The 12,642-nt window shown below is 42.9% G+C and overlaps 1 protein-coding gene across 2 annotated transcripts; it reads left to right on the top strand.

Moving 5' to 3' along the window:
* The first annotated feature begins 64 nt into the window (after positions 1-64).
* On the top strand, positions 65-11,422 carry LOC124281889 (sulfotransferase 1B1-like). 2 transcript variants are annotated; one of them, XM_046717904.1, is made up of 6 exons: positions 65-148; positions 6,128-6,308; positions 7,140-7,460; positions 8,413-8,516; positions 10,649-10,811; positions 11,258-11,422. In XM_046717904.1, the coding sequence occupies exons 2-6, from the start codon at positions 6,146-6,148 to the stop codon at positions 11,377-11,379; spliced, it is 873 nt and encodes a 290-aa protein (XP_046573860.1). In that variant the 5' UTR covers positions 65-148; positions 6,128-6,145; the 3' UTR covers positions 11,380-11,422. The 2 variants fall into 2 exon arrangements, with proteins under 2 accessions (XP_046573860.1, XP_046573859.1); XM_046717903.1 differs by lacking the exon at positions 65-148 and adding an exon at positions 804-955.
* The last annotated feature ends 1,220 nt before the right edge of the window (positions 11,423-12,642 follow it).

Genomic DNA, 12,642 nt, shown 5'->3' with positions numbered 1-12,642 from the left:
ATAGGAAAACTCCGAATACTCGCATTTCATCCGGGTCACTGTTAATGTAGCGAGCCTGGGAGACAGTCTATCAGTCTATCAGTGTTCCGTCTTATTTTGCGGGTACAACATTGGCGTCGTCGGCAACTGGATATTTTCAAAACATTTAGTGAGTATAGTTTATACTTCCCTCGCGTATTTTTGTCACATTTTGACCAGCCACGTGGTTTGGAAATTGACGTGAGGTTGCCGCGAGTCACGAAACGCACGTGCGTATCATACCGTAGTTTATCCAATAAAACTACTAGCCTTTTCTTTGTGTTCTTTTCAATTTATTATAATTGTTTAGATTATTAGCTCAAGGGAATATTCCGGATAATCTGGAATATTGTAGTTGACGATAAAGGTACTTAGTTTAGGGAAATAAGCAGGGTGTTTTTGCTGTGGTTAATATTATTTTTTGAGTTTTTAGGATCCGTTGATAGGGTTTTCAAGCACGGCTACACCTCTGAATGTAAATACTGCCGATGTTTGGCAGCTACAACTTCTGAAAGGTATCGGTTCAGGTCGGGCTAGGGTTATTGTCCATGGGCGTGAATTGTGGGGGAATTTCTTACCGAAGATATGGCTAGACAAATCCATGACATACCTTCTGCTATTTGCGACTCTTTGATAGAACAAAATCTCGGAGCAGTCCATGGAAACACAATATCAGGACAGTGACCTGGCACGTGTGATACAGCATATGGGGCAATTACACAATTAGGTTGTCTCTATGCAGAAAGAGATTACTTTCAACAGAGGTGAAATTGAGGCCACGGATAGGTGCATTAGACAGTTAGAGAGACAGACAATGATTGGTTAGACAAATTATATTCTAGAATTTCATCTCAACCCAAAGCGGACAATGATGCAGTGGAGTCTCCAATCAGCTGTTTAGTTGACAACTTGGCACAGTCTGGAATATATCGTAGAGGTAAGCACTCATTTCATTCCCAAACTGGAAATCTTCTGCATCAAGGCGAAAAGAGATACAATCACCAAAATGACGGTCAAGTACCATTTAGTAGTCGCAGGGCTTCTGAAGCTGGTCAGAGAGTTCAACAGACATTAGTTACACACCCAAGGACTCCTCAGGTCAGGTTAGGGACGTACGATGGGAAAGCGGAATGGAAACCATTTGAGATTCAATTTGAAAGAATGGCTACTCGTTGGCAGTGGGATAGGGAACACAGATTATATCTTCTTGTTGAGGTATTTCAGGGAAAGGCTCAGAAATTCTTCAGTACTCTGTCTGGATCGGTTCAAAACAATTATAATATCCTCACTCTCAAGTTAAGAGCTCGTTGCCGATGCAACTGATCTCCAACATACAATAAGAAAGAAAATTATGGTGTTGAAGCAATATTCGGACGAGCCGATTGAGGAATTTGCTGAAAAGGTCCAAGAACCAGTAGTAGCTGGGTATCCCGATGCGCTCGATCATGTTTGGGAAACAGCTGCAATAGATACTTTTCTCAAGGGGTGTACAAACAAGGACGCCGCATAATCAGCAATGGATAAAGTCCCAAATACTTTAGACGAAGCACTACACATGGTAAAAACATCTTCAAACAATCTGAGAATTATTCTTGGTTCTAGGAGGGGCGTTGGGGTAGCCTAGTGGTTAAAGCGTTGGCTCGTCACGCCGAATACCCGGGTTCGAATCCCCACATGGGTACAATGTGTGAAGCCCATTTCTGGTGTCCCCCGCCTGATGTTGCTGGAATATTGCTAAAAGCGGCGTAAAACCAAACTCAGTCAGTCAGTCAGTGGTTCTAGGAGGGCGCACTTCAGAAAGGTCCATTTCACAGAGGAGGATAAGTCAGATTTCCTTGTTAGTACTCTAGAGAATGGGAACACTGTAGCTGGGGATCAGGAGTTCTTGAAAATATGGTTTTCAGAGCTTTCGAATGAAAATGCCAAAACTAGGGCTTGCTCGTAGAAATGACAGATACATTGAAAAATGTAATGCAGGCACTTACAGAGCGACAGTCTAGATCCCAAAGTCCTAGGGCACAGAGAAACTGCTACACTTGCGGGGAGGAGGGCCATTTTGCAAGAGACTGCCTGAAGAAACTTACGTCTAGATCTCCATCCCCAGCAGCCAAGTCTTTAAACAGGTAAAGGTTGTGAAAGGTGGCCCATTCCCAACCTGTGTACTTGGTAGTGGCCAAGAAGATAGTTGTAGGGATTCCTCCACAACTTCCAGATGTGTCAAATGGTTCTTGTGCTGATGCAGGTGTTAGGGAAATCACTTTGTATGAAGATGTAGGAGTGGGGAGAAATCAAACTTTGGTTATTCCGGTACAGTGTGGTGATTCGTCATGCCAGGCGCTTGTAGATACTGCAGCTCAGGTTTCAGTCCTTAGTGAAGAGGTAGCACACCGCTTAGGTATTTTTCTAGGTCTGTCAGAGCACATCATTCTGAGGGGTGTGTACAACTGTAGTGTGAATGGTTGGTGGCTTCGGAAGTAACCAATGAAGATTGGAACACAACTCCTCAAATGGGATGTGGTTGTTGCTGCAATTCCAGATTCTATCATTCTAGGTCTAGATCTTCTGAGGCATAATCATGCAGTCATTCACTTAGACAATCTCTCAGTCATACTGAATGGTGATGTGGTTGAGGCAGCATTATTAAAAACTGGTAGTAGTATGAGCAAAGTTGCGCATGTCAAACTTTTGAAAAAGGTTGTTGTTCCTCCCAACTCCATGAAATCTGTTGAGGCATCTCTAGGGTGAAGGTGATTTTCTTCTACAGCCGTCAAAGAACCTCAACGGTCTGTTGTCTCCTTTTGCTATTGTACAAGGACCTGGGACCTTGTTGAGAAACCATTCAGATACGTCTGTGACTCTTAGAAATATTTTGAACTAGGCATTGCTACAGAATTTGAACAGGTCCTGGAAAATAATACTGCACTATCTGGGGGAGACCATTTGAGAGTGCGTCTTGCGTCTTACTCATTGGTTTCCAAGATGTATTTACCAAAGATGGAGCGCGACCTTGGTTTTTGTTCAGTTTCTGAACATAAGATTGATGTTCCACCTGGACAATCTCTCAGGGAAGTGCACCAATTAGCAAGAAAGAAAATAGGAAGTGTCCAGCATCGTCAGAAGATCGAGGGATTATGACATCAAATTGAATAAACGATCTTTCGAGACGGGAGATCTTGCCTACGTGCTGGATTCATCTACTAATGTTGGAATCAGTAAGAGTCTCCATGGAAAGGTCCTTACTTGGTCACTGACTGCCTTTCTCCTGCACATCACTCGGGGATCGGAAGAAAACCTTTGTCCTGTTTCATGACCAGATGAAGATTTTTATTGCAGTTCCTGGGTGGGTAAGAAGCTACGTCATGAATTGGATCAAGGAGTAACAACGAGAGCAGAGTGACGTATCTGTTGACGGGACTATTACAGCGGATGGGGCGGGGTTCAGCAACCGTTGAAAAGAGAGTTCGTAAAAGACGGTTATGGATGAAGGATTATATCCAAAAATCCAGAGATGAGTAACTTTTCAAATTGTATATAATTCCGGTGGTAAGTGTGTATGTCGTGGACATAATTTTGATCACGTGAGTTAATATAGCTTATAATTAATGTATGTAAATTAAGTTTAAGTGGTGGAAGTGATTTATATATGTATCTTTTAGCTGTCATGGAAGAGGAACACTTTATTCCCGACTGTGACGAATCTGGGCTCAGTTACGAAGACAAAATGGTACGAACCAGTCCAGTCGCCCGGAGGGAATCCACCAAGCGGAAAAAGGGCAGTGTGTGTGCCTTGTGTAAAGGCGAGTTTACACACCTTCATCGTCACGAAACCCAGGCTCGCCTCCCTTGGTTTCTCCACCCAACAACATCTTGCTGGATTTGTAAACATCAGTTCCGGCAACTTAACTTCCTCTTGAACACCTTGGCATCAAGCATAAAAATGATCGTGGTCTGGCCTCCTTTACGGATGAGAATCAACTCCAACGATGGGTATCATGTATGGTCTATTTTTTCAAAAATCTAAGAATAAGTCTGAGCTTTCAGTCGCATGATGAGATGCTAGAGGAAGTAAAAACCACGGATATGAATACTCTACATCCTTTGGCGGAAGCCTTAAAATCAGTAGTCAACTAAGGTGAGAATGGTGAGCTACTCCACTGGCGAACTATCCTGTCCCAGTTAGAGCAGCTTCCACAACAAGCAAGAGAAGAGGTAACAACGAGGAGGGCCGAAAGTCAGCGACGTATCTTTGTCTAGTCAGGAGCTGGTAATGGCTGACAGTCATTTTCATTTGGATGTGCTGCTTCAGCGGACCGGCTGCACTGGTCTTGCTGAAGTAGCGCTCCAGTGTCATGACAGCATTAATCGCGCCATTGCAGTCGCTAACTACTGTTGGTCCATACATTGGCCAGCAACCTCGATGATGCAGGACGACGTCTTGAGGTCCTCCGTTGGTATCCATCCCAAGGAAGCGACTCTTGTGAAAGGCAGAAGGTTGTTTCAACAGCTGTAACAATATGCAAGCTCTGGCAGGTTGTCAGCTATTGGAGAATGTGGGCTCGACTCCACCCAGCATGACGACGACGACTACTTGGCCCATCAGTAGTATGTTTTAGAGCAACAGCTGCAAATAGCAGCCGAACATCGTCTGCCTGTTGTCATCCATTGTCGCGGCACCAAGCAGTTGGAGGAACGGCGCCTTTCAATCTTGAAGAGCTGCCTTGACAAAACACACAAACTGCACTATCATTGTTTTTCAGGGGATCTAGATCAAGTCGACCGTTGGAAGGATGCGTTCCCAGAGCTTCTCGGCATCTCGCCTCTCGTATTTAGGCAACAGATACGGGGGAAACTTGCAGATGTTGTCAGGTCGGTGCCATTGAACCAAGTCGTATTCGAGACGGACTCGCCGTATCTGACATCATCACCATTCAAGATCCCAGAGGTGGCGTTTAAAGTGGCTCGGCAGAAGAACCTGCCTGTATGTGTGATCTTACAGAAGACAGCACAGAACACCATCAATTTCTATGAGAAGGGGAGGGATGTGGTGCGGCCCGGACGCCAGTCGGAATAATCCGAATATTCGCAGTTCACGTGTGTGTCCTAGCTCGCGGTTCATCTCGAAGTAAAGAGTGATCACTCTATCAGTGTTCAGTGTTATTTTGCAGGCACAACAATAGTTTTGCTATTTGTTGTTGAATGCCGCACTCAGACATCTCCCAGCCCGTGTTTTATATTGTATTGTCTTCTTTAATTAAAATGTTTTATTTAGTTTTACATGCTAGTTTTATATTCATATCTGTGATACTCTAGTATTTTTACTATCCATCGTCGACATGTTTTACTCTTCAGAATGTTTTCATCTTCATTGTATAAATTGTTTTCATCAAGATATGGCTGAGATATTGCCAATGTGACGTTAAATATTAACTCACTCACTCACTCACTCAGACATCTTCCCGCTATATGTGACGGGACAATCTAGTGACTGTTATCACGAGCACCGATCTATATAATTGGGATACTATGACAATTTCCAGATAGTAGTCTCTTACGGCAACATGGGTTGCTGAGAACTTCTTCACAGGCACATACGTTATTAATGACAGTAATGATGAAACGAGCCTTACCTAACCGTAGCTAGGCAATGGCCGAGAACAGCCTTCTCACTCAGGAAAAGTTTATACACTGAAAACAAAAAGAACGCGAGACTGAATCTGTAGACTAACGCTTAGTCTCTGAATATCTATAATTGTTATAGTAAGAAATTATTCCTTTTAAATTGGAAGGGAACACCAATGAGAAGGGAGATTAGGAAATCTGGACTTGCTTCATTTAGGGCTTTAGCAGCAGAAATGTCAAGGCAAAATGGAAAATAATGCGGGAAAGTTGAAATAGACTAGTGAATATGGTGTAAAGCAGTTTGTCAGTTGTGACGGGTGTCAGTTTGATGTGGGATGAAGACCCGACGTAAGGCATGTTATAAACGTACACCACTTAAGCTAAACCATCTGATGACCGTTGGTATAGTGGATAATTCTTTAATCTGCCCCTTTCAAGGTCTCTATAACGGGGAAATTAATCATAAGATTTTTTCTCTTTGATTTGCCAGGTTAATTAGTTCAGCAATATGTCCGTCATCCGGGTACCCGACAAGGGAGGCAATTGTGTTACTTTTCGTGACGTCGATGGATATTGGTTACCGACCATTTTCCAGGAAGATGTATTTCGAGAATGTCACAAATTGAACATTCGAGAAGATGATGTGATTATCATAAACTGGATGAGATCAGGTAAGACAATATGTGCATCTGGATATATTAGGGTTTCTTAAGGCACTGGCCAGGGAGCAGAAGGTCGGCAAATCGATCCCACCGTCGCGTCATATCATAGTTTTTTTTAAAATATGGCACCTGTAACAGTACAGTTCTTATTCTGCCTGGTGCTCGGTATGGCGGTGTTAAAAAGACTGGACGTCCAGGAATAAGTATAATGCGTCCCAATATGATCTTCATGTGTAACGGCAGCAGGTTATCTCATTAAAAACGATAATTGTACAAGGAGCCGCCGCCACACGCGTCTTCACAAATTTTGAAAACGACGATAAAGCCCATTGCACCTCAACTCACCTCATCTCACCACGGGGGCGGTGGGGTAATCTAGTGGTTAAAGCGTTGGCTCGTCACGCCGAAGACCCGGGTTCGAATCCCCACATGGGTACATTGTGTGAAGCCCATTTCTGGTGTCCCCCGCCGTGATGTTGCTGGAATATTGCTAAAAGCGGCGTAAAACAAAACTCACTCACTCATCTCACCACGGGCGCCCTGGGGGTAGCCTTGTAGTTATAGCGTTCACTCCTCACGCCGAAGACCCGGGTTCGATTCCCCACATGGATACAATTTGTGAAGCTCATTTCTCGTGTCCCCAGCCATGATATTGCTGGAATATTGGTCAAACGGCCTATTTAACCTAAACTCACTCACTCATATCACCACATCGTATCGGTAGTTAATTTATTCTCATTGTGGAGCTCGTCTCTATTGTCCCCCGTCATGATCTTGCTGAAATACTGCAAACAGTGCAGCAACGTACAACCCATCTAACTCACCCACTGTGTATTCCAGGCACCCACTGGCTTTTCGAACTGGTCAGCATGCTACTCAATAACAATGACGTCACAATTCCCAAGAAGAAGGAGGATAACATGATCGAGTTTTCTGACATCCGTACTCTAGAAGCAATACCATCCCCGCGGGTGCTAAACACGCACCTGCAGCCTCAGGTGCTACCGGAAGGTCTCAAAACAGGGGCATGCCGGGTAATCTATCTCATAAGAGATCCTAAAGATGTGGCCGTGTCCTGGTATTTTATGCATACTTCGTACAGTCACTATGAATACACCGGACAATGGCAGGATTGGCTGCCAATGTTTTTAGAAGGAAAAGGTACCTTTGTGTGTCCTGTGGTATATATCGCTATATAGATCTATACCATCTATACATTGTTGTCGGCTTATTTTCATGAAGTTCTTTCATCTAAATTGATGAAATGTATGTATGTATATTATATATAATGTCATATCACTAACAAAGCTTTGATTTACGTTTTTCAAAACATTAAAATTCTCATGTATCTTTCAAAGACCAAAACCCTTTTAGGCATTTGGGCAAACCATACAAAGAAAGTGTTATGTTTTGGGGCAGGTAATATTTACATAAAAATGATTGTTAAAGAGAATCATTCCTCATTTAATGAATGTTTTATTTTAAAGGATGACGGATGCATATGAACGCATGCACCTTAAGGAGTTCAAAAGTGATCTTACAAAAATAACAAGCATCATCCCATTGTTTAAATGTGGAGAAAATATGATTTTAGGTTATAAAATTCATTCCATTACCAAATATACATCCTAAGCTAATAGTTAATCGGTAAATTATTATTTATTAAAAAGCCTTTTTGATCAACCCAGGTATCCCACACATGCTGGTCTTTAAAGATGAGTAAGTAGGGAATGGGTGGTCAGGTTCTGTGATTTGGCTTATGTCATCTTATCCTGTAGGTCGTGGGTCGTTCCCCTGCCTTCAATACCTGGTTTGTCTGATCCAGACTCGATAGACCATAAAATATCGGGGTGTGAAACAATATTTTACAATATAATTGGACTCGATTCTGATTGGTCAATCAGAGACTTCAAATCCGAATAACTAACTGGAGCGTGGAAGTTTACTTGACTGAGAGCGCCACGGTTGTTCAGCTGTCCTTGGACCTTTGAAACCGAAGCTAATATTTTAGACATGCATTTCTAAGTCAATAACGAAATGAACAATTCCAGATTGTCATAAATTGGTTACAGTCATAGTTGGTTTAGCTACAAGCTAGGAATGACTGTTGCAGTTGACTGGAAGTCCTGGTTTGATCACGTCAGATCATGGGAGCGGCTGTTTCAGGACAATCCTGATGTCAACGTCCACTTTGTCCACTACGAAGACTTGAAACTGGTATGTATTGCTTAGACAGACAGTGTTCATTTGTCCTAGAAAGACAGGGTCCTAGACAGATGGGGTATTCACTTTTCCTAGACAGAAGTGGTCCTAGACAGACGGGGTATTCACTTGTCCTTGACAGACGTGGTCCTAGACAGACGGGGTGTTCACTTGTTCTAGACAGACGGTGTGTTCACTTGTCCTAGACATACGGGTTGTTCACTTGTCCTAGACAGACGTGGTCCCTAGACAGACGGGTGTTCACTTGTCCTAAACAGACATAGTCCTAGACAGACTGGTGTTCACTTGGCCTAGACAGACGGGGTGTTCACTTGTCCTAGACAGACGGGGTCTTCATTTGTCCTAGACAGACGGGGTGTTCACTTGTCCTAGACAGACGGGGTGTTCACTTGTCCTAGACAGACGTGGTCCTAGACAGACGGGGTGTTCACTTGTTCTAGACAGACGGTGTGTTCACTTGTCCTAGACATACGGGTTGTTCACTTGTCCTAGACAGACGTGGTCCTAGACAGACGGGATGTTCACTTTTCCTAGACATACCATAGGGGCGTGTCTCGCGTAGAAACAGCGTTAGAAAGACATATAGGTGTATAGACCCTACCCTATTACTATATAAAAGGAAAGGGATGTAACAACGAAACCACCCTCTCCTCAATCAAAGTTAGATTTCACCACGTAAAATATTTTTAAGGCCCCGCCGAGGCCTACGAATCGAATCGAAAGCTAGATGGTTTCCCTACAAAATGAGCTATATATGGGCAGAATCGGATTATTGTTTCAAAAGTTATACGCCATAACTCACCGAAAACAGCTACCTGCGCAATTCCAAGCCAAAATCATGGATCAGCCAAGACAGCGAAAACTCACCTTTTAAATTCGTTTATTAATTCCAGCCACGTTGACAGCACCTATCTAGGGCTAGATTCGATCGGCGGCCATATTCCACGGGTCTAAAAACGGATTGCAACATTCAAGTGACCTGAGCATATCCGCACAAACTGACTCGGGCCCTCCGACTGGTGGAAAATAAATATCCTGTAAAATTTTGTCTGTTTGCTAATGGGCGCGAAATATGAACTTTGCAATATTCCTTCTATTTTGGATGATGTACGGAACAGTAAATTTGTAAGAATAATTTTACAGACGGAGTGTTCACTTGTCCAAGACATACGGGGTGTTCACTTGTCCTAGACAGACGGGGTGTTCGCTTGTCCTAGACAGACGGGTGTTCACTTGTCCTAAACAGACATAGTCCTAGACAGACTGGTGTTCACTTGTCCTAGACAGACGGGGTGTTCACTTGTCCTAGACAGACGGGGTCTTCATTTGTCCTAGACAGACGGGTGTTCACTTGTCCTAGACAGACGGGGTGTTCACTTGTCCTAGACAGACGGGGTGTTCACTTGTCCTAGACTAACAAACGATAGGGATGTTTTCATAGAGTGAACCAGGTTGTCGCGTAAAGCTCACCTCTATGGCAAGCCGTTTTCACATTTATTAAGAAATTAAAGATATCGTCAATTGTTTAAAAGATCTTCCATTTAAAGATATCAATCTATTAAAGATATCGGTAAATAATTGAAGATATCTTTAATAAATTTCTGATATCCAAATAACATTAATGATATATCAAAATGTTATAGAGATACCATGAACTTTTTTCGGGATACCTCTAAATGTGTTTAAGATATCTGTAAAACAATTACGACCATAGTGTACATAGTCTACAACACGTAGTCTTTGAATATATATATAACTTTGATAGTGCAAACCCATTTAAATTGAAAAGGAGCCCAAGGCAGATGGACCTGCGGGAATATATTCAGACCGATTTATTTCCCTTGTTGGTATTTTCAGTTTATGGAATTCATTTCGTCATGCTTTTTATGTAATTAAACAAAAACATGAAACATCGACCAAAAGATCTACCTGTTTTACAGTGATAATTTATACACTAAGTAGATACCGTTCAAACGAACTAAAATGCATGCACTCAAATATATTTATTCAAAGATATCTGTACGATATCCACAAAATGTTTTGTTGAGGTAATTTCACAGGTGTTTTGATTGCATGGCTTTGTTATTCTAACATCGTGTACTTGTACCGGGTATCCTTATTTTCAGAATCTAATACAAGAGCTACAAAAGCTGTCGATGTTTCTGGGACTAGACCGTGGAATAACGTTGCTCGAAGCGATCGCAGCCAAGTGTACTATTGGACGGATGAGAAACGACAAACTGAAATACACTTTACACGAAAAAGGTCTCCCTGTCCATTATCGTAAAGGTATGTGATACTAGGGAGGGAGGTATGTAGTGAGAAATTCAGTTGAAAGTCTCCTTTAGGCATCACATTTGCGGACAAAAACACAAACATATACAGACCCGCACGCCCGCACGCCCGCACGCACATCTATGTACCGCAACAAGATCATGGAAAATCATGTTTTTAAGCTGTGGGGAAGCCTAGTGGTTAAAGCGTTCATTCGTCGAGCCGAAGACCCGTGTTCGATTCGCCACATGGGTACAATGTGTTAAGTTCATTACAGGTGTCTCAGCCGTGATATTGCTGGAATATTTCTGAAAGCGGCGTAAAACCCTTCTCATTCACATTAATCTTCACTCATAATCCTCATCACTTGTTTAACTAGATATTCTGCACTATATAAGTGCTGCACGTTTTGTTCAACAAAATCCTGTGGTCACAAGAGACACAACGTCATTCTCTTCCAGGTCTGGTTGGTGACTGGAGGAACTACTTCACGGTGGCCCAGTATGAACACTTCCAGCGTCTGTATCAGGAGAAGATGACGGGGTCCCGCTTCCAGATTCGATACAGCGCTGCCATGGACTGAACAAGAAGATAAAATTATGTCACAAAATATATCAGAATTTCCACATCGTGTTTAAATTGTTTTGACTCGGAAATCCTGAAGAGGAAGACCCGTGAAGATCTGGGTTAGAATTGATCTTCAGTAACCCATGCTTGTTGTAAGAGGCGACTAAGGGTGCCTCTTCGGCCACCACACTCAGTGCCCCTCTCTCGAACATGGCCATGGGTTCCTTCTAATTACTGCACATTATTTTCTGTACCATTTAAAAAAAGCGTGAAAAAAATGGAGAAAAGAGATGCAATACAATTTGTTATTCACGATCTTGAGTTACTGTACAACATAGTTCAATCCACGATATGTTCGTGTGTGTGTGTGTGTGTGTGTATGTGTGTGTGTGTGTGTGTGTGATGATTGATGATTTTTATGGAGAAGCATGTACAATGTGTATGAAACGCCCACCCCCAACCCCCCGCATTTCATGTTCCAAAATCAATGACCCCCTAGGGCATGTCTGCAAAATTGCTGACCCCCCTACCTCCCAAGAACAAAATGGGTGACATGCTATCGACCACTCGACCGGCCAGCCAGGTTTGATTCATTTGTAAGGAAGTCACTTTGAAAGATGGGTGATAGTACTGAGTGTGGTGTTAAACAACGTTCTCTCACGCACTTTGGCATCGCGAATTAATAGTGGTTGGAGAGAACGTAAAATGCATCTATTACATCTATGATGTTTCCATGCACGCGTCCACTGTACTTTATATCGTATTTTCGCAACAACTGCAGCAACTACAGCAACTATAATCTAGTCTGATAAGTGGTTGACATAATAGAGACGATGACATGCATTTCACTGTCACCCGATTCCTTCAGTTGCCTGCATTGATCAGCATGGGATTGTGGTGACCGCATTAGCCTGCATTGATCAGCATGGGATTGTGGTGACCACAGTAACCTGTATTGATCAGCATGGGATTGTGGTGACCACATTAGCCTGCATTGATCAGCATGGGATTGTGGTCACCACATTAGCCTGCATTGATCAGCATAGGATTGTGGTCACCACAGTAACCTGTATTGATCAGCATGGGATTGTGGTGACCACATTAGCCTGTATTGATCAACATGGGATTGTGGTGACCACAGTAACCTGTATTGATCAGCATGGGATTGTGGTGACCACATTAGCCTGTATTGATCAGCATGGGATTGTGGTGACCACATTAGCCTGTATTGATCAGCATGGGATTGTGGTGACCACAGTAACCTGTATTGATCAGCATG

Source organism: Haliotis rubra, unplaced genomic scaffold (assembly GCF_003918875.1).
Source record: "Haliotis rubra isolate DU_JTF1 unplaced genomic scaffold, ASM391887v1 Scf29, whole genome shotgun sequence".
Taxonomy (NCBI): Eukaryota; Metazoa; Mollusca; class Gastropoda; order Lepetellida; family Haliotidae; genus Haliotis; species Haliotis rubra.
This window is presented reverse-complemented; position numbering and strand designations above follow the sequence as displayed.